This window comes from Baudoinia panamericana (genome assembly GCF_000338955.1).
Source record: "Baudoinia panamericana UAMH 10762 unplaced genomic scaffold BAUCOscaffold_12, whole genome shotgun sequence".
NCBI classification, from domain to species: Eukaryota; Fungi; Ascomycota; class Dothideomycetes; order Mycosphaerellales; family Teratosphaeriaceae; genus Baudoinia; species Baudoinia panamericana.
The window spans coordinates 1,056,939-1,076,917 of record NW_006911268.1 but is presented as its reverse complement, the minus strand read 5'-3'; the positions used below and the strand labels follow the sequence as shown (position 1 = coordinate 1,076,917).

Below are 19,979 nucleotides of genomic sequence, written 5' to 3'. Positions count from 1 at the left end.
TGTCCCATCATACTCAGCCCCAATGTGAGAGCCTGAGGGCTGTCGACCATGCCCGATCAAAGGCGCCGTCTCCTCATCCTGCTCCGGTGACTGCGTGATTGGCACAGCATCTGTCTGTTGGCTCAAGGAGCTAGAGATAGAGATTTTTCCACTCTGCACGCGCCCACGGTGTTCGGGCCTCGTGTGAGTGTCGAGTCTCCCCAGTTCAATCGGCTGGCTCTGATAGTTCAGCTGTAGGACGGGCGGTCCTTCCTCGCTGCGGCCGCGGTCCCGGCGCAGTGCATCCATCGAGGCATACTAACTCTTCTGACAGGCATGAGGGAAGAGAAGAGCGCTGTCTGTGAGGCAGAAGCATAGCGAAGACAGAGAGCGGGGAAGGATTGGTGAGGTGGTAAGGCTGCGCATAGCGCTCCATGGTTGGTGTGACTGATAAAGCGACCAGTACCGCAAGCTCGCGAGTCTAAATCTTGCTGTAGCAGAAGGGCGCGGCGGCGCGCCAGCCATGCATCCCGATTATGCAACCAGCCCGAATGGTACCAGTCCGTTCGGAAATATATGACTCGACGAACCTACTGGTGTGGAACGGAAGGCTAGGGTTTCGACCCTGACGATGAACATCGCCAGCACGACGATGCCAAAGGCTCGTCACTTGACCATACCTTCTATCGTCTTCGTACAGCCACGTGGAGACTTCGCACATGTCCGAGCGCAGACGCCTCGCGCCAACATTATTGATAGAAAGGAGGCAAAGATCTCTCAGTCCAACACAACGCGGCGTGTGAGGCCGCACACGGCTGTGGATCGGGCCTGTTTGCGTCTCGCTAGGCGTCCAATCGAACCGGTTCGTGTTGACGTGGCGGCAACGGCGGCGATCTGGACGCGCATCTTCCTGCTATCCCCGCATTCGTACTAGACGCTCCTGTACATTAACCACGAGTTAGAGCTGACCATGACTTGAGACTGATATAGATATTGCGGATGACATCGGCGGAGCAGGACGTAGGGAGTAGCATGAATTGATGAAACGCAGAGCGCGAGAGGAAGGTGCAATGTGCCTGACATAAGCAGCTCCACAAGCCAGGCCACTCCAGGCCTTCGACGCGCTGTCTCTCCCACGTCCATCAGCGTTTTGATTCATACTCTGAGCATGCCAGTGCGCGGCTAAACAAGTATACTATCTGATGATCGAGGTGCTCAGATTCGACTCTGTGCTCCAGGTCGGGTATCAGGACGTCAACTGAATAAGTGTGGGAAGTGCTTTCTCATCGACGGAAACGCAGGTGCTCCATTGCTCATGTTTTGAACATGGCATGCGAAAATCGAACGCTCTTCTTCCACCCTTGGACAATCGTACCGCTCGTGCTTCGGATGCTCAACGCCTCAGACCCGCCCTTATCCTCGACCGGCCGTGACGCCTGGCTGGGATAGTACTTTCCTGCGCTCGGAAGTACCTCGTGTGGATTAGTCGTCAGATACAGATGCAGCCTCTCATTCATATCTCTGTGACGTCGGCCGCGCTCGCTTTCCGTGCTGCCCGAGCTACTGTGTCTCGAAAGTGTGCTGAGTGTGCCGATGCTTGCACTACGATGCGGCCTCGTAGGCTCATGGTCGAGTGAAAGTGGCGAACAGGCTGATGACACAGAAGTGGTGGATGAAGTGCTGCCGAACAGTTGATGGGTCGATGCGAGTGCAGCTGGCCCCGTACTGTCGCACCAAGGGCAGGTATCGTTACGCATCTCCCATCCTTCGACCTGCAGCCGTCCTGGGCAGTTGGCGAGGTTATTGGCAGGATCGCATGGCCTGACAAGCTGGAACCAGCGATGTTGACATGGCTGCTTCGTCACATGCAGACGTGCCACGCACATGGCGTACGTGAAGTACTGGCGTTGCCCGATGTGGGTTTTGTAGGCCGCAGGGGCAGATGTTACGATAGTCTGCGCAACCTCAGTATTCAGGCCATGGCTGACGTTTTCTGGGATATGTTGGCTGTCCGAAGCTGAAGGAAGTGTGCGTGTTACCGGTCCTAGTGTTGCAGATGCCTGCTACGAGACCTGTCGTATCTCTGAGACTAGCGTACCGGTGCGTGGCTGTGAATCCTGACTCTGGGAGGAAGTCCCCGAATATGAGCACGACCTTCCAGAGCGGTGGCGACAGTGGTTGCCTTCAATATTAATTCCGCGAGAGCAACTCGACCAACGACTCCCATGTCAGTGGCAAGCACGACATAGCTGTAGCTTCAGGTTTTAGTTATGAGTGAGAAAGAGTGATCTTTCCATGCGTGGTACGCGACGAAAGGATTCGAAAGACACAGGTCTAGCTCCCTGTCATCCCTACACCGCCATGTCGCACCCAATCCACCAGTCGTCAATACCTCCGTCATCTCCACCAGTCTTTCGACACAGCACAACCGACTACCGAACAAGATCACCCATCCGGATCATCGGCGCGCCGGAAGCTGTCTGAACTTACAGGGCAGATGTCCAAGGATCACATTGCCGGCAATCTTCGGGCCTTCGCCGCCTGCCATCTGCCACGTTGAGCCGGCCTTTAGCCTGATCCTGCAACCATAAGTTCAAGCTCACGTAAATGGTGTTGGTTGCTTGGCTGCCGATGTGGCACATCTAGGTGGCTTCCCCGGACAACGTGGGTAGTTCTTGCATCGTGAAAGGACCATAGGACCTCCGCAATGTTGCTGCATTAGCCAGGTGGAAGCACGGCATGGCTACCACATCGACTCGTAGCACATGAGGTGAAGGTGTAACAAAGCTTGGTGGTACCCGATGGGTTAGTGCCCGCAGCGTACCACAATGTTGGGCTTCGGTGAGGTCTCCGAAATGTTGCTGTAGTAACATATGCTCGATCGAAGCATGTTCGCGTCGAAGACTCATCCAATGGTAAATGCACGGCAGTGAGAAGGAGTCGAGCAAGTCTTGTTTTCTGCTCTCAACGCTTCGTATAGTAAATACACGAGAAGAACTTTTGGCAAGTCCAGCACCAGTTGAACGCTCAGCAACGATGTCCACCCTCGCCCAACGCCACGCATATGCAAGCGAAACAACGAGCCGCCCATTTACCTGCCAGATCTTTCTCTGGTCCTCTGTCTCCGCTCCTTCTCCTTCACTGCATCGTACACAAGGAACTCATGCAGAGCGCTTCCACCAGGCACCATAGGCAAAACCGGCACCTTCTGATCCGTCACAACCTCGAGGAACGCCGGGCCCTCTCCCGAACCCTCAATCAGCCACTTCAAATCATCTTCCAGAGTCGCCAGCTTCGTCGTCCGTCGCGCAGGTACTCTCATCGCCTCGGCCAACTTCACAAAGTCCGGGTTGCGCTGATGCGTGTGCGCGAAGCGGTCACTGTAGAACAAGGATTGCCATTGAGTGACCATGCCTTGCTCCTCGTTGTTCAACACCAGGACCTTGACGCCGATGTTGAATTCCGCTGCCGTGCTAAGCTCCGTCTGCGTCATCAAGAACGAAGCGTCGCCGTCGATGTCAACGACCAACTTCTCGGGCGCGGCGACTTTTGCACCAATTGATGCCGGCAAGCCGTAACCCATCGTGCCAAGACCGCCGGACGTGATCATTGAGCGCGGTGTTCGCCAACGGTAGTGCTGCGCAGCCCACATCTGGTGCTGGCCGACGCCAGTGCAGATGATGGTGTTTTCCTTCCGGTCCGCAGTGAGGTCTGAAAGCATGGTGACGACAGTTTGAGGCTTGATCAAGGCGTCTGGGCCGTCTTCTCTCTCGAATGCCCACGGGAACCGCTGCTTCCAGGCATCGATCTGTCCGAACCACTCTTTCCTATCAGATGGCGTCTTTGCCTCGATGTGAGGCATCATGAGCCCCAGATTGGTTGTAACGTCTCCCTCTACAGCCTGAGTGGCTTGCACGACTTTGTTGATGTTCTTCGGCATAATGTCGAAATGGATAATGCCGCCACGGCCTTCTTCGGCCGCCTTCCTGGCTTGAGGTGCGAAGCGCGCTATGGCTCCTGTGATGCGATCGTCAAAGCGCGCACCGAGCGCAATGATGAGATCCGCTTCCTGCATAGCCATGTTGGCATACGCTGAGCCGTGCATGCCGAGCATGTGCAAAGACTTCGGATCTAGTTCGTCAAAGCCTCCCAAACCTTGCAATGTTGTCGTCACCGGGATCTGCGCCTTGTCGGAAAGTTCCCTAAGTAGCTTCGGGCCATCTGGATGACCAAGGACACCCTGACCGGCGTAAATAACAGGCTTCTTCGCAATGTTGATGAGGTTTGCAGAGCGTCGGATGCTGCCATCAAGCTGCTTCGATGCAAGCTCGCGGGCTGCCACAGTTGCTGCAGACGGGTGAGATGGCAGGGTCGAGGTCATTGGAATAGGTCGAGTAAGCTTGCTGGCTGTGACGTCCTTCGGCAGATCGACCAATACCGGGCCAGGTCTGCCAGATGTTGCGATCTCGAATGCTTCGTTGATGCGGCGTGGTAGCTCTGCAACGTTCTTGACCATGACATTCCACTTTGTGCATGCCCTCGAAATGCCCACAATGTCTGCCTCTTGGAATGCATCTGAACCAATGGCGGATGTGACGACTTGTCCAGAGAAGACGACCATGGGTGTGCCGTCCATCAGGGCATCCTGCATCGGCGTAATGACGTTCGTAGCGCCTGGTCCAGACGTCACGAGGACAACGCCAGGCTTGCCTGAAGCCCTGGCATAGCCTTCTGCCATATGTCCTGCGCCTTGTTCATGACGGGGCAAGATGAACTCGAAGTGTTTACTGTTGTAGATCGCATCAAAGACAGGGAGAATGGCTCCTCCCGGGTAGCCGACTAAACAGCAACTGTTAGCTGTGGCAAGCGTACCGCTATCAATGCTGCCCACTCACAAACATGCTTGACACCTTGCCGTAGCATCATCTCGTGGAATATCTGACCGCCCGTCATTCCCACAAAGCTGTGATCCATCTCGGGCTGCCGGAATGGTTGCAATGGCTGAACGTCCCGGTATCTGGTATCATCGCGGTTGAAGGCGGGACTAGGCATAGTTCGCTGCGGCATTGCTGCCGCCGCAGCTTGAGCTGATCGTTTCGCGGTGTCTGATACATTGCGCCTCGCTGCTTGTTGTGCTTGAGGTGGTGCTGCCTGAGTTGCTCGTCGATATGGTGAAACAGCTGCTGGTGCTGGAGTGGAAGAGAATCGGCGAGCACGTGGTAGGCATTGGGCCGCCTTCTTGGCCGGTTGCGCAGTCAACATTGTCGTCGCCTTCATTGGTGTCATCCAATGACAGTAATCTCGGGTTGTAGGTGAAGTTGGAATGCCCTCAGCAATGACTCTTCGGTTTGACTCAAGAAGAGCAAATTCTTGGAGCGTCAGTGGCACTCCGAGGCACGCCACCCAATAAGAACCCTGCATTGCTGCTTCCCCGCCATAATGTTCCAGACTCGCAGCAAACAATCTGCCGGCCTTCCGACACCGGCACAGCATCAGATCTTCGGCTACATCGTCCGGGTTGCTTGACCGCGGGCAAAATCGGACGATTGGCATCAAGCATTGATTCTGTGAGTTGAATAGAGTTGTGGCCATGGACTCGCCGCAGTCACCAGGTGGTAACTCCCGCCGCCAAGGGAGGAATGTTTCGCAGCCACTGGTGAGACGAACCACAAGGGGACCACTTGACGCTATCGACGGGTATGGCAGGACGCTCTAGCATTACTGCCACCAAACTGAGACTGATGTAGTCCACTAGCCGAGTCAGTCACGAGCCCATCTATTACCTCGCCTCTTGAGGATGTATCACCCGCAGTTTCAACCGAAGACTTACAGCCGAACCCGCAACTCCCTGAGCCTGCACTGACGGAGCGAACCAAGACAGAGGTAAACGTGGGCTTCCTCCTAGACCCGAACATCTACCATGCATTGCTCACGGACGATGTTCATCCCGCTTTCTTGAGCTCAGACCAACAGCCACCGCCGCAAGCACGGCTCGAGGAACTTCTGCAGCCAGGCCATTTCCGCCGAGCGGCAGATGCTGCGGCCAAGGAGCTCCTCCGTTGTGACCGCACGGAAGCAGACAGCATCTTGCCACTGCTGTACACCAGGCTTGCCTGCCTTGTGCTGATCTCAAGGTCCGACATTGCAGCACTCGAAGCCACGCCGCTAGCAGAGTTCCTGGCACGAAACACGCCTGGTGCAAGGGATTGCCTACCACATGTCCCATGGGAGCTGCGATTGCTCATCGTACGGCTCCAAGCGCTCGGTACCGCTGATGGCGGGCGTAGATGTATCATGTCGCTGTATTCGCTTGCGAGCGAAACCAGAGCCATGATAAGGCAGGCGCTTGACTATGGCAATGAGCGTGAACGGCAAGTCTGGTCAGACAGGCTCCATGATCTCGGTCTCCGCGTTGCTGATGCTCTCGTGGAGATGGGCGAGCTCGAAACCGTCGAGAGGCATTTAGACACGCTGATTGAAAGCGATACCGACGAGATCGCGTATCGCAAGGCACTACTGCGGATAAGGCTTGGTAATATTGTCGGTGCTCGCCGTTGTTTGGAAAATGTTCATGATGGCAGTCGAAGGGAAGCACTCAGTGCACTCTTAATTACCGCCGACGGAGAATACACCAAAAGCATCAGCTTGTGGAGGCAGCTCGTAGATCGAAACCAAGATTACGCCCTCTCAGCAAACAATCTCGCAGCGTGCATGCTCTACACTGGTCACATCACCGAGGCGCGCCAGATACTGGAACAACTGGCAGACGAACGTCCTGGCTTGGCTGCTTCGCTATTCAACCTCAGCACCGTGTATGAGCTGTGTACAGAACGTGCTGGCGAGCGCAAGGACATGCTTGCGCAGCGACTTGCTACCAAGCAGCCATCTGCTGCGGTGGGAGGGTGGGAGAAAACGAATTTCGACCTCAAGCTCTGATCAAACACCGCTTATTATAGAAGCGCTCACGCTGGTTCTTGGATCCTTGCCAGCTCCTTCGCGTGGCCAAAACTTCTCGCTTCGATTGATCATACTTACATCGACATGGAGAAACCCTTCGACTTCCGCGCACGGCGAAGAATCACCTCCGCATCGTCCATCTCCTCAGCATGCCATCGACAAGATCGTCATCTTCGTCCCAGAAGGTAGCACGGCCCGTCTTCGCGGAGGTCATCCAGCCACACACTCCTTCTTGAGTAATTCCCTCCACTCTCCGACCCGGACTCGATAATGTCGATAGTCGTGCACAGGCACAACCCTCGTCTATCAACCGAACCCACGGTCTCAAGTATCACTCTCGACTCTGCCGTACTCAAAGGTGGTGCAAACACCTCGTTCGCGTCATTAACAGGCTGTATGAAGCGCCGGCGAACTTTCTTCATCGAGCACTATTCGCATGCGGGCTGCTTGTGACCCGCCGTCTGCAAAACGCTGCTCTTGAGCGGCCTTTGTCGTTTACGCAGCAATAGCCAAAGCCATCGCAGCTGCAGTACGGTGTCGGTGTTGGCCACCCAAGTCTCACCGCTGTCGAATGCACCGATAGTGAGACACTGCAGCGGGTCGCGACAAACGACGTTCTTCGCCAACGACTTGACCGAGCAAATTCTTGGATACGACCGAGGCTTGGGTGCCCACCGGTCGTTGTATGCGAGCTGCTGCATCCTCCGCTGCTCATACAGTACACCCCGGGCTTCTTCATAGACAGCGCGGCATGTCCGGAGCGATGTTGGACGGCCTTGTGCGTGGTCGTCGGGACCGACACAACCCATCGCGTTGTCACGTCCGACGAACAGCCGCGCAGGGTGATAAACCCGCAAACACGTGACTGTAGATCTTCATGGCGAAGCTCACGTGTCAGTTAGAGGAGTGACGAGGATGCAACAGCGTCACATGGAGGTGGTGGAGTGATCCAATGTCTGATGAGTGGGACCTTGTGGAAGTGCCTGCGTAAGGAAGCTGACTTCGATTCCATATGGGCGTCTTCGAAGTCGTCCACGTCAGGTCTAAGAAGAGTGGTAGATCTCATGCACACGAACTCTGGTGCAGAACATAGCGGAATAGAAGCTCCTCAACAAGGGGAATGTCCACTGCTTCCAGAAAAGTTACAGTCAGCGCGAAGTGCACAACCAGTGACCGCCACCCTGACGATGCCAATCCATCAACATTGAAGGGAGGATACGGAAACCTCGAACTTTCGCGACCGGGAGAAAAAGAGTTGGCGTATGATCAGCACAATCCCAGCCGGATATACTCCCTATATATCTATATAGCAGTCCCGCCTCGACGAGTACACGGAACGAGCTCCCGCCGCGGACTTGTTATGCGTCAGGAAGCAGCGGAGTGAATTAGGCCGCCATTTCCATCCCTTCGGGCTGGACTGAGCGGCGTCCCCAACCAGCTACGTATGCACAAGCAGCAAAGCAGAGGACAGGTTCACGAAGAATAGGAGGGGTGCAGTTCTCTTTTGGACACGAGTTTGGCAAAACCCCGAAGGCTCTTTCGTTTACCCCGGCCGACGCTATGCAACAAGCCAACAAGCCAACAAACGAACAAACAGATAAGTAGGCGACCCACACCTCCTTCATATTGTCCATGGAACCCGCGTTGTTGTTGCCCCCGTCTATGCATATACATCCATACCATCAAGACCATATACTCATAGCTCCCCGCAGAATCGCCAACTCCCCAAACTGGGAACCCCCGACACCATGAACTCTACATCCCCTTGCCAGCACCACCATCACCACCACCACCACCACCACCATCTTACCTCCTCACTCCCCTCCCCCCTCCCCCTCCCCCTCCTCACCACACTCCCTCCCCTCCCTCCGCTGCTCAACAAGCCACTCCATAACACTCTCATAACACAGCACAAATTGGCGCAGACTCTGCACCATACTCAAGCGCTGCAGGCGGAAATCCTCGACCGTCTTCTCCACCAAATCCACATCCCCACCCAACACCCACGCCCCGTCCACTTCCTCCCGCTCGTGTCCCACATCCGGGGTCGGCGTCGCGGTCGCGGTCGCGGTCGGGGCGTGATACGCGGCGAAGAAATCGCCCCGACTCTCGTCCCTTGGCTTTGGTGTCCGCGCCGGGTTCTTGCTCAGTGCGCCCTGTGTCTGTGTCTGTGTCTGTGTCTGTGTCTGCGCCTGCGGGGCGAGAGCAGGCGACTTGAGTGGTGTGCGGGCCTTCTCGTCAACCTCCATCGGACTCCCCACCCTCTCCCTCTCCCTGCCGGCACCACCACCCTTCCCCTTCCCCTCCTGCGAGATACGCTGCCGCTTGAGCATATCAATCACACTATCGACCGTACAAAACGTCCCCGTCCGTCCGCACCCGGCCGAACAATGGACCAAAATCGGCCGCTCGCCTTCGCCCTCTGGCTCCCTTTCCCCTACACCAGCACCACTACCACCACCACCAGCAGCTCCACTCTTCTGCCCCTTACTTTTATCCCGATTCGAAGCCCGCACCACCGCATCCGTCTGCTCGACCAACCCGAGCAAATGCGCCGGGTGCGCGGGCGCGCCAAAGTCCGGCCAGGAGGAGTATTGGAGTTGGGTGATCTCGCGCATGGGTTCGAAGGGATGCCGCTCATGCGCCAGCGTGAACTTCCGCACGATCACGTACGGTTGCTCGCCCGCCTTCTCCTCCTTCCCGTCGATAGTCGCCAACGGGATCTGCGGATGACTGGATCGAGTCGAAGCCCGCTTGACCGTCCCCGGCCGTTTGGCGGCGAGGCGCTGGCTGTTATGGATCCGCGCCGGTTCCAGAGACGCCCGTTTCTCGCTCAAGAACTCGAGGCGTAAAGGTCCGTACGTCTTGGCATCCCAGTAATTATGCGCCTTCACCTGCGCGCCTTCCTTTTCGGCGGTCAGCATGACGATGACGCGGACGTCTTGTTGCCAGATGACGTTCCAGAAGTCCTACACCTCCTCATCAGTATGCGCTAAATCATCCCTCGTGCTTGATATTGCTTGAGGACTCACGTTAAAAGTGGCAGGGATAGGCGCCTGTGTACTAATATACCTCTTATGACTCCACCCGGCCTGGACAAACGTGCCATTGAAGTAATCACACCCGGCCTTCGGCACGCCCTGCAATTTGACCCGCGTGTGCTCAAAAGGCCAGATATTGTTATACCGGTTCTTATTCCCCTTCTCGATGCCCGCGATCTGGTGCACGACACCCTTCTGCTGCTGCTGCTGCTGCTTATTACTGCCATCTCCACCGCTGCGAGGTCGAGGGGAGGAAGTGGTGGTGTTGTTGTACGAAACGTTGCCCGACAGCGCATCCTCCATCCGCTTCTTCTCCCTCCGCTCAATCGCCTCAAACTTCTTACTGACCTTCTGCCCCTGATCGCCATCATCCGCCGCGCTGCGAAGCCAGTCCGGAAAATCGTCTTCAGCCGATTGACTAGTTTTGGTAGGATGTTTGAGCGGTATCTGCCCGACCCCACCAATGAGATCCATATTCTGGCGGATATTGCCAAAGAAGGGATTGGCGGGTTTGTCAGTCGACGGCATCACACAACCGCCCGCCACAGGTAGGGTGTCGAGCTCATCAGCGTTCTTGGCGGAGTCGACACCCGCCTCGGTGTAAGCGGCAAAGGCGGTTCTGAAAGCGGCAAAGCCTCCCTTGACGATATGTAGCGTCCCCTCGTATCCCTCGTTCTGGAACTTCTTCACCATATTCAGGCAGATCTGCGCGTCTTTCAGTTGCCCCGATGAAGCGTCATAGACGATGATGTAGCCACTACTCCGCCAGTGCTCGAACTTGCGCCGCTGCTCTTCATCCTTGAACGTCTCCGCCAGTTTCTGCACATTGAATGACGGTCGTTTGAGTAGCGTCGTCGGTATACACAAATTCAATGCCCCAGCAACATGACACACAGCGTACTGCGTCGACACCCGCAGATCAAGCAATAATATATCCTCCGTCTTCGAATCCATCAGCGTAACGACATGCTGCGGCGTGACCATCAACTGCTCCGCCTCGCTCGGGGTGGACGCAGGCAACGTCTCCGACCGTTTCGGCTGATGCGAGAAGCCCTGCGGGCCACTCGGATTATCGAGCGGCAATTGAAAGCGTGGTTGACTGGACGGCCTCTCCGCATCGCCAAAGTTCGCCGGGGAGCCCTTCCGCGTCGGCTCCAACTGCGCCGCCGAACCGGGGGAGAGGACCCTCTTGGGCGAGCGTGCCAGCTCGGCGGTGTTCGGGTCCAAGAGTTCTTTCGAGCGCACCTTGGTCACGGGCGGGACATTGCGCGGCTCGGACGGCGTCTTCGCCGCCACCCCGCCCTCTTTCGCCATCAGAACCGACATCTTGCTCGCCGTTCGACCCGGTTTCGGCCTCAGGCCGCCAGCAGCAGCCGGGGGCGGAGCGTTCATCTTGAAGTTCCCGCCCAAGCCGCCGAGGTTAAACGCTTTTCCCTCCGAGTGTCGGCGGAAGGCATCGAAATCCGGGTTCTGGTCGACGGGGACGATGGACGGGGAAGCGGCGGCGGTGGAGCGGACGGCGGAGGAAGGCGGGCTCCAGTTCGTTTTGGTGTGGTGGGGCGAGTCTCGAAGGAAGGAGCTGGTGTCGTCGCCTTGGAAGCCGAAGTAATTGGGGCTGGGCGTCTTGGGGTTGGTGGTTTGCGAGGAGGAGGAGTGGTGGTGGTGGTAGGGCGTGGAGAGTTTGGGTTGGGTGAAGTAGGGGGGCATGGCGGTGGTCATGGGATTTGGGGTGCGAGAGGCGACAGGGTTGGATGCAAGGTCGTGGTGGTGGTGGTGGAGACGGGGCGAGGTTGCGGTTGTGGTCATGGTGATGATGATGATCCTCGCGTTGTTATCGTGCACGATGGGGCATGTCTTGTCCTGTTCCTTCCTAGTCTTCGAAAGATAGATGGACCGATCAGATTAGAGCGACGGCAGTGGGGACGTCGCGTATCGTTCTGGAAGGCGCACTCCAGAGAGAAAGAGTAGACCCTGGGCCTATGAGAATTCGCCCATTTCACCCTGACCCGTACCTGACGACGGCTCGACGATGACGTAGTGGTTAGGCTGTGCTGCGGCTGCTGAGATTGGCGAACAAAGCCTCACCTCACCTCAACTCCACTCCACACAACTCAGCCGGAAATGTCATGCACACACACACACCCTCCCTACGCTCAGCAGGTCTAAAGGTCAGCTGAAGGGGGAGTCACGAGTACCTGTAATTCCATTGATGACTACTGCACACGGGAAAGACCAGGAGTAGAATAGAGTCGTAGAGTCAGTCGATTATAGATAACGGGGCACCGGCATTGGGGGCCAGAGTGTGTGTCCCCGTCGGCTTACGTGCTTACCGTAGCAAATGCAGGGTTCAGCTTGTGCTCGCGTGCGCCCATGACGCAATGCTCAGGGTGTCAATCAACGGTCAATCAATGCCCACGCGGGTTCACGTAGAACAATCCCGTCTCCTTACCTGACGTATTTATTAAACGCTTAGGTCACATCCTCATCGTCTGAGAGTGTCAACGTTTAGTCACCTCTAACCAAACACCACCCATCTGAAGGTACTCTACGACTTCTCCCCCAACCTGCTCTCGTTATCGCAAGCGGGCGTCAGACTTTCACGCGCCATTCCCTTTCCGTCCCCGTCTCCACCCGCCTCCACCAGTCCAGACTGTCTTGGCGGTCTTCATGCGACAACGTTGCGATCACGCATGCATAGCACAATTAGCGACTCTGTGCGCCCTCATTCCCAACGATCACACTAGTACAGTGAAAACGATAATGAGGAGCTGAGAGGGCGCCCTCAAACGAACATAACTTGCGCTTGGCAGAGGCTGAATTTGTAACGCTCATAGCCAGCCCCCGCTAGCCAGCCTGACATGCTATCCTCCTCACAGCACCCCGGTACAGTCACTCGCGCCCAGGCTGCGCTCAGCGCATTCCTGCCTTATTGACCTCATAGCTTTTATCAACCGACTCCCAAACACCTCGCTCAATTCACTCGCGCACACCAGTAAATCAATCGATCAACCAACAACTCCCTCAACAAGAGCAAACATCACCACTTCCTCCTCCATCCTCTTCCTCGGCTAAACCCCTATCACCCGTCTCTGCAGTCGTTCCATCACACCCCCCTCCCAACCACAATCCCACCACTAACAGCACTCTCCCCAACCCTCACCTCATCCTCCCCCGCAACCAGCCCGCCACGCCGACTACTCGCACTCGTACTCTGACTCTCGCTCCGCTCCCTCGGCGGCGCAACCCCACCCACGCCTCCATCCCACGCCGCCACCATCCCACCCCCACCCGCATTCAAACCCGGACTCGCGCTGGTCATGCTGTCCCGCGCACCAGCGCTCGAAGTGCGCGTGTTGACTTCCGACCCGGATTGACTCGAGTCCCTTCGTCGGGCCCTCAACGCGCGTTCAAGTGCCCGCACGCGCTGCCGCAGGATCTCGTTCTCCGCTTTCACAATCTCCATCTCTGTTCTGTAGGCGGCCGTGTCCGCGATGGGGCTGGGTAGTGGGAGTGTTGAAGGAGAGAACGCAGTAGGCGTGCCCGCTTGGGCAGCAGTAGAGGACATGGTATTGTGCGTCGACGCGTAAGAAGTATCCCGTGACAGGGAAGGTCGGTGAGGCAGCGTGAGCGTATGCCGTGAAACGTCCAGGGAATGCCGGGCTGGGGTCGACGTGCCAGAAACGGAGGCGCTCACCGAAGGCTGCCGCGAAAGTGTCGTGTTACTCATCCCCGTCCCCGCTGCTGCTGCGCGCTCGAAGGAAGCTTGCGAGATCCCCGCACCCACTACACTACCCGTATGTCCATGTGTAGAGGAATTCGTCACCGTACTTCCCACCGCCGACGCGCTGGTGGTGGAAGGGGTAGGGATACTCCTCGAGCTCACAGAAGACGAGGAGCGATGTCTGCGCGAGGGCGTCGGATGGGTAGCCCCCATCATCTGATGCGTCGGGTTCGGGTCGGAGATATCTACGGGCAGGAGTGAAGCAGAGGTCGAAGTAGACGAATGCGAAGCATTACTCGCGACCGAGGCGGACTGCGCGCGGAGGGCGCTAAGTTCGCGCGTGAGTCGGTTGACCTGTGCCCACTTACTGTTAGCCCCACACCCACACACACACAACCCTCCTCTGTCACGAGCGTTTTAGAATGGATTGGATTGGAGGGGAGGTGGTATGTGACGTACGACCGCCTCCTGCTCCTTCTCACACTCCAGATACAACTCCGCCGCCGTCAGCGGGCGCGGATGGCGTAGCGGGATGCCGAGTTGCTCGTTACTGCTTATGACCGGGCTGCGGTGGACCTGGTGGCCGTGTATTGTCGTCGTCGTTGTCGTCGCTAGTGCGGCCGGGGGACCCATGGTTTGGGAGGCTCGTCGTGAGGCGGATGTGGAGGTAGGGAGGGATGATGGTGGTGGTTGTGCCGTCTGGGCTGGTGGTGGTGGTGGTTGTGGACGGTCGGCGCGTGGGGAGGAGGGGAGGGAGTTGACGTCGGGCGCCATGCCGAGGCTGGCGAGGTGGTCTCGATGTTTAGGCACTAGTGGTTGCCCGTTGTGAAGTACGTCGTCGGCGAAAGAAATGTAAACCGCGGCATGGACTGAGAAGCAACACCCAGATGGAACAAGAGAGCAGATGGCAATGAGAAGAGTGTGCAGCAATGGGCGAGGTCGAAGGAGGTTAACCCGAATTTGTAGGTTAGAGTGGACAGTGTTGAGGGTTGACGAGCACGTGGGGCAGTAAAGTGATCGGTGCCAAAGCTTGCCCATTGCGGAAGTCACAACTTTAGGGGAGTTTGACACGTGAAAATGCGGGCTTAAGCCGCAGACAGAAGTTCCTTCTTGGAGAGCATGGAAGAATAATAATTCTTCTCTCATATCGTTGCACTCCCTTCCAGTATTTGGCGTTGCGATGCGTCTCTAGCAAAGCAACCCGGCCAGCAACTACCCCTGCAAGCCCTCAACAACCTCCGCAGCCCGCAGCACCCGCTCATCGTCCCCAAACTGCCCAATAACCTGCAAACCAACACTCCTCACATCCGTCTCCTCCATCCCCGCCCTCTCCTCGTCGGACAGCCGCACAGGTACACTGACCGCGGGCAGTCCGGCCAAACTCGCCGGAACGGTGAAGACGTCGTTCATATAACTCTCCACCGGTGACTGCCTGCGCACTTCCTCCACGGTAGGTGGCAGAGTGGGCGCTGTAGGCGTGATGAGAACGTCCACGCCAGCAATCTCATCGCCGCTTTCCGTCGTTGTCGGTGCGTCCAAAAGTGGATTGCGCAGGGAGAAGGCTTTATCGAAATCCCTCTGCACCAGCCTCCGTACCTTCTGCGCCTGGATGAAGTAGTTATCAATTGCGCCCGAGCTCAGCGTGTACGCACCGAGCAGGATGCGTCGTTTGACCTCATCCCCAAAGCCTTCGCCGCGGGTGGGCGTGTAAAGTGGCAAGCCTTCCTTTGGGCGAGCGTCTGGGCCAAAGGTGCGATGGCCATAGCGGATGCCGTCGTATTTGGCTAAGTTCGAGGAGGCTTCGGCGGGCGCGAGGACGTAGTAGGTTGATAGTGCTTGTCGGGTGCTGGGTAGGGAGACGGGATGCAGCGTATGACCGACTGATCGGAGATGTTGCAATGCACGGACGTAAGCGCCTCGGACGGTCGGGGAGAGCTCTTGGATGTTGTATTCGACGGGTATGCCGATCCGTAAGGTTTCCGTTCGCATACCAGCGTTCAACGCGACACGTCTCCGTGTAGAGCTTGACAGCGAAGTCGGGTCCATCGCATCATACACATCCAACACCCCAAACACCTCCCTCACCACCCCCACATTCCCCGCCAGTATACCCACCGTATCCAGCGAGTTCGCATACTGGATCACGCCCCACCTGGACAGTAGTCCATAACTCGGTTTAAACCCCACCACGCCCGTATAAGCAGCAGGCAAGCGCACAGAACCTCCGGTATCCGTCCCGAGCGCTGCCCAGCAATCTCCAGATGCGACGGTCACGGCACTTCCTCCGCTGCTTCCGCCCGGGCTGAGTGGGACGCCCCCTCGGCTGAATGGACTCAATACCGCTCCGTGGGCTGAGTGTTGGGAATGTGACCCCATCCCGAACTCGTCCAGGTTCGTTTTTGAGGTGATGGAAGCGCCATGTTCGCGCAGGAGTCTGACGACCGTCGCGTCGAAGGGAGACTGGTAGCCGGACAGGATCTTCGAGGCTGCGGTTGTGGGAAGATCCTTGGCGACGATGTTGTCTTTCACGGCGATCTTCTTACCAACCAATGCGCCGGTGGAGAGTTCGGGGGAGCCATTGGCGCCTTCGCTGACGATGGCGTTCAGGGCATGTTGTCGTCGCTTATGTGCCGTTGCATGGTATAGTTTGACTGTGCGCCTACTTCTGCGTGCGAGGGGACTGCAGAAGCGCGCTGAGTGCATTACATATTTCGTCGTTGTCAGTTAATAAAGTAGCAAAACCAACAAGAGGTGAAGCTACGAAGCGGCAAATCTTCGGCGGAAGGACAGATACTCACCACGACATTAGATCGGTCTGTAATCACACCGGTTACTCTCTACAATTTCACACGGGAGACGCTAGCGATTTGACAAAGCTGTCTAACGAAAGCGACTCGTTCACGACTGTGCTCGTAGTCACTTAGTATATATCTCATAGCATTCAGGTCTAGCATCATGCAATCCCTAATGGATCACTGGTAACCTCAACGAGAGCATGCGGCACTCGTAAGAATCGCCACACCCAACAGTCCCTGTGTAACTCGTAATATGAATATGCTCCACCCTAGCAACACACCCAACGTAGCCGCACGCAACGCACTCCCGTCCTCAACCATGCCCCCCACTCACCTATACCTCACAGTAAACCCGGACCAAAGACTAGTCATCGTCTCACCGTTCACAGCAGGCGTCTCCGGACTCTGCGAACTCTTGTCCGCAACATACCCACTACCAGGTGTGCTCATCACCAACGTATCGACAGTCTCGTCCTCAACCCCTCCGACCATCGTCACCCCTTCCGTAACACTCGTCGGACTTATCTGTTCTTGTTCGGAAGGCGACGGAGAAACCATTTCAGCAAGCACCGCAAACCGATTACTCACCGGCGTCGAGCGAAGCGTAGGCGAGAAACCCGTCGATTCCAGTCCGCCAGTCGGCGATCGTTCCATGCGTTCAGCGAGCTCGGTCGAGGAAGGGGAGGATAATCCCTCCCTGTCTGCAGCATCATTCTTCGCGACGTCGTTGGTACCCATGTCGACCATGCCGCTAGTAGCGACCTGCAACTCCTGCGCCTCCCACTCACACAGCTTCAACGGCAAGCTCGTCGGCATGCCATCGTCCGCGTCCACGAACGAGTTCCTCATTGGGGTAGGAAAGTCTTCATGATGGAAACTAGTTTTCGACAAACGTTCAGCTAAGCGTTCCGTTTTCGTTATCTCCGCAGGAGTGACGAGATTCAACCCTTCCTCCTCGTTCAGAGCGTAGAGTTCCATGAGATGCTGCGCGAGATTGTTCTGACGCAAGGCAAGCTCAAGAGCAAGTGCGCTGTTGTTCTCGCTTTCGTGGCTGTGTTCGCGCGTATGTCGTTGCTCCTGCTGTTGTTGGTTCGTTGACAGCTTCGTTGATGAGCCCGATGTTGGCGACCCAGCAAACGCGCTCTCGAAATCCGCGAGCTGGAGCTCTCCATCGTCGCAGAGGATGGGCGCTTGAAACGTGAAATCTGAAGATGAAGGGCGGTGGAACAACTCCGCGGATACTTCCGAGCCACCAGCGTTTGTGTTGAGCGCATTGTACCGCGCATTTCGATCCGAGCGCCTGAGCTCCCACTCCAACCTGTTGCCCATACTCGGCGTACGGTTTGGATCGGTCGATGACGGACTAGTGGGCGAGCGTGCGCCGTCTTCGTCGACAACGTCCTTTCCAGAAGCATCAATACTGTCACCTACGCGAGAGCCTTTACGAACTGCCGCGAACTCCGCGGTAATGCTGTCTTCCGAGCCCCGTCCAATCCAGTCACTGGCACGGAACTTGTAGAATAGCCCACCAACGTCCGTGTTGCGAATCCTGCCGCCCGTACGCGCATTGGAGGAGCTTAAAGACTGCGAGCGAGCGACTGCGCGGCAGAGGGTTGGGACTAAGGGTGCGATGCCGTTCGGACTGCCGGTGGGGCTGTTATTGGCGGAATGGTATTCGGGTGAGTCTTTCTCTTCATCGTCGTCGATGCCGAAGAGATGATGCGTTTTGAACTCGTCGTAGTCCATCATGACCGAGTCTGCGCCGCTCGCGACGGTGCGCTGTGGTGTCCTATCGTCGTGGCTTGGCTCAGGCTCATCGATGGCCCCATCGCCAATAAGCGGACGTAGATATTGTATATGTCGAGTAGCCGTGAAACCGTCATCTAGGTCGACATTATTAGCTGAGTACATCTTCCGCTATGCTGGGTGAGACGTGGCCTACCAGCGTTGTGCACCCACCCTTGGTGCGGGAAGATAGGCGTGCACTGCTCTGTATCAGGCTTAATTGCATCTCCAGGCGTCTCCGCATCTACAGACGTAATGACATCGCCAGGCGCCACCTCGTCCCCAAACACCGTCTTGAACCTCACATTCGCATACCGCGGACGAAGCGGCAACTTCGTCAATTTGCCCGGAGAAGGTGGTCCGGAGCTCGCTGCCGCCGCCACCGCAGCTTCTCTCTCATCGGCGGCCTTCTGCTTAGCTGCGACGTACTTGATTTGGTATTCGATGAATCTGCTGCCCTGGAATGGGTGGACATTGCTCTTCTGCCATTGACTCGGATCGTGATCGGTCGGGTCAGTTGAGCCATCGTTCTGCCAGCGCTGTATGTCGCCGTGGTCGACGCTTTGGCGAGAGGTAGGGGTGGATTGCGGTGATAGCGGTTGCATGTTGGCTGGTATGCTGTGAACCGTGCTTCCAGAGTACGCATCACAGTGGGGTGGTGGGATACCCGCGGGGGTGGAGATGCCGGTATGCACATTGGAGATAACCGCTGCCTCTGTGGCATTGTTTATGTGGAGTGAGCGGACTTGACCGGGGAGGTTTTGGAGATCGGCTCCAATGCCAGAGTCACGGGCAGTCTTCGATGCGGGAGCTGCGATGTTGTCCACCTTCTGCATGGCAGCGTCGGCATTAAAGCCAGTTGCAACCATCAGATGTGTTGACGCTTCAGCCTCATCGATACCATGAGCGACAGAAGCAGCCTCCGCAATACAATCAGTCGAGTCCATCGCACGTCCAAAAATCGGCCGCAGCGGTGCCGCAGAAGCACCTGCCAAAGCATCGATCGACCGCATATGCTTGACAAGCCTTTGCTTCGGAGAAGACTCAGGACTCTCACGCTGCGCTCAAAGACTGCGGATTTCTCACCATTATTGCCGTCCACTTCGAGCGACAGATTGGTACCGGGCATCGGCGTTGCAGGACGCCAGCGGTGGAGAGGAGTGTTGAAGAGGTGTGGATGTGGAGTGAGGCTGTCGAATGGATTGAGCATTTGTTGAGCAGGCGTGCAGAGTCGTTCGCGTATTTCGGGTGGGATGCAAGATTGGCGGACATTCGGCATGCCGGTTGTGATGTTGTCCGGGTTGGTCAACTTGATGGCGTCTGCTTTACGCTCTTGTTCTGAGGCGGTCTCGAGGGTGGAGGCCATGAAGTTGGGAGGTCCTAAATCGATGGTACCGAGTGCGGGTGCCGCGGATGCTATGGCGATGGGCGATGAAGGCCGCGGGATACCATGCGGTGGTTGCTCGTCTGGAGCTTGCGTGCTCGTGGGGAGAGCAGAGCGCTTGAGGCTGCCCTTACGATTGATGTTGCGCATGCTTCCGATGACGCTGCTTGCAATGCTGGCACTACGTCGGTGTTTTGCGGGTTTGTCATCGTCAACGAAGCACTCGGGACCGACGGCACCATTGTGATCGTGTTTATATAGATCTGTGATGTTGTCGATGCTGCCACGTTTCTTTTTAGTAGAGTGTCTGATGAAGA

General features: G+C 56.8%; 9 protein-coding genes across 9 annotated transcripts; 1 reads left to right on the top strand and 8 right to left on the bottom strand.

The window, feature by feature from the left end:
- Positions 1–1,103: 1,103 nt before the first annotated feature.
- BAUCODRAFT_272698 (uncharacterized protein) lies at positions 1,104–2,070 on the bottom strand. Its single transcript, XM_007682079.1, has one exon. It carries the CDS (start codon positions 1,863–1,865, stop codon positions 1,293–1,295), a length of 573 nt encoding a protein of 190 aa, XP_007680269.1. The 5' UTR covers positions 1,866–2,070; the 3' UTR covers positions 1,104–1,292.
- A 472-nt stretch (positions 2,071–2,542) lies between these two features.
- BAUCODRAFT_272868 (uncharacterized protein) lies at positions 2,543–3,021 on the bottom strand. Its single transcript, XM_007682078.1, has one exon. It carries the CDS (start codon positions 2,886–2,888, stop codon positions 2,622–2,624), a length of 267 nt encoding a protein of 88 aa, XP_007680268.1. The 5' UTR covers positions 2,889–3,021; the 3' UTR covers positions 2,543–2,621.
- A 49-nt stretch (positions 3,022–3,070) lies between these two features.
- BAUCODRAFT_76975 (uncharacterized protein) lies at positions 3,071–5,241 on the bottom strand (the record flags this gene model as incomplete). Its single annotated transcript, XM_007681744.1, has 2 exons — positions 3,071–4,818; positions 4,875–5,241. The coding sequence occupies 2 exons, from the start codon at positions 5,239–5,241 to the stop codon at positions 3,071–3,073; spliced, it is 2,115 nt and encodes a 704-aa protein (XP_007679934.1).
- Positions 5,242–5,569: 328 nt separating this feature from the next.
- BAUCODRAFT_27350 (uncharacterized protein) lies at positions 5,570–6,915 on the top strand (the record flags this gene model as incomplete). Its single annotated transcript, XM_007681572.1, has 2 exons — positions 5,570–5,676; positions 5,727–6,915. 2 exons carry the CDS (start codon positions 5,570–5,572, stop codon positions 6,913–6,915), a joined length of 1,296 nt encoding a protein of 431 aa, XP_007679762.1.
- Positions 6,916–8,273: 1,358 nt separating this feature from the next.
- BAUCODRAFT_37984 (uncharacterized protein) lies at positions 8,274–8,730 on the bottom strand. Its single transcript, XM_007681682.1, has one exon. The coding sequence runs from the start codon at positions 8,559–8,561 to the stop codon at positions 8,322–8,324; it is 240 nt and encodes a 79-aa protein (XP_007679872.1). The 5' UTR covers positions 8,562–8,730; the 3' UTR covers positions 8,274–8,321.
- A 77-nt stretch (positions 8,731–8,807) lies between these two features.
- Positions 8,808–11,633, bottom strand: BAUCODRAFT_40374 (uncharacterized protein; the record flags this gene model as incomplete). The annotated part of the gene is made up of 5 exons (XM_007681689.1): positions 8,808–8,963; positions 9,198–9,373; positions 9,428–9,905; positions 9,969–11,261; positions 11,298–11,633. Coding segments are annotated over 5 exons (2,439 nt in total), but the record flags the coding sequence as incomplete, so codon positions are not given.
- Positions 11,634–14,038: 2,405 nt separating this feature from the next.
- BAUCODRAFT_37983 (uncharacterized protein) lies at positions 14,039–14,694 on the bottom strand. The gene is made up of 2 exons (XM_007681681.1): positions 14,158–14,694; positions 14,039–14,101 (listed from the first exon to the last, which is right to left on the bottom strand). Exons 1-2 carry the CDS (start codon positions 14,470–14,472, stop codon positions 14,069–14,071), a joined length of 348 nt encoding a protein of 115 aa, XP_007679871.1. The 5' UTR covers positions 14,473–14,694; the 3' UTR covers positions 14,039–14,068.
- A 248-nt stretch (positions 14,695–14,942) lies between these two features.
- On the bottom strand, positions 14,943–16,436 carry BAUCODRAFT_37981 (uncharacterized protein; the record flags this gene model as incomplete). The annotated part of the gene is made up of 1 exon (XM_007681680.1): positions 14,943–16,436. A coding segment is annotated over exon 1 (1,459 nt), but the record flags the coding sequence as incomplete, so codon positions are not given.
- A 286-nt stretch (positions 16,437–16,722) lies between these two features.
- Positions 16,723–19,610, bottom strand: BAUCODRAFT_272651 (uncharacterized protein). Its single transcript, XM_007682077.1, has 2 exons — positions 18,436–19,610; positions 16,723–18,376 (listed from the first exon to the last, which is right to left on the bottom strand). Exons 1-2 carry the CDS (start codon positions 19,289–19,291, stop codon positions 16,824–16,826), a joined length of 2,409 nt encoding a protein of 802 aa, XP_007680267.1. The 5' UTR covers positions 19,292–19,610; the 3' UTR covers positions 16,723–16,823.
- Between the last annotated feature and the right edge of the window lie 369 nt (positions 19,611–19,979).

Coding starts and splice junctions, on each gene's coding strand:
- BAUCODRAFT_272698 (XM_007682079.1), bottom strand. CDS start 1,865: ATGTGCGTGGCACGTCTGCATGTGACGAAGCAGCCATGTCAACATCGC.
- BAUCODRAFT_272868 (XM_007682078.1), bottom strand. CDS start 2,888: ATGAGTCTTCGACGCGAACATGCTTCGATCGAGCATATGTTACTACAG.
- BAUCODRAFT_37984 (XM_007681682.1), bottom strand. CDS start 8,561: ATGAAGGAGGTGTGGGTCGCCTACTTATCTGTTTGTTCGTTTGTTGGC.
- BAUCODRAFT_37983 (XM_007681681.1), bottom strand. CDS start 14,472: ATGGCGCCCGACGTCAACTCCCTCCCCTCCTCCCCACGCGCCGACCGT. Junction 14,102..14,157: donor AGAAGGAGCAGGAGGCGGTC/GTACGTCACATA, acceptor CGCTCGTGACAG/AGGAGGGTTGTGTGTGTGTG.
- BAUCODRAFT_272651 (XM_007682077.1), bottom strand. CDS start 19,291: ATGCGGTCGATCGATGCTTTGGCAGGTGCTTCTGCGGCACCGCTGCGG. Junction 18,377..18,435: donor AGGGTGGGTGCACAACGCTG/GTAGGCCACGTC, acceptor ATGTCGACCTAG/ATGACGGTTTCACGGCTACT.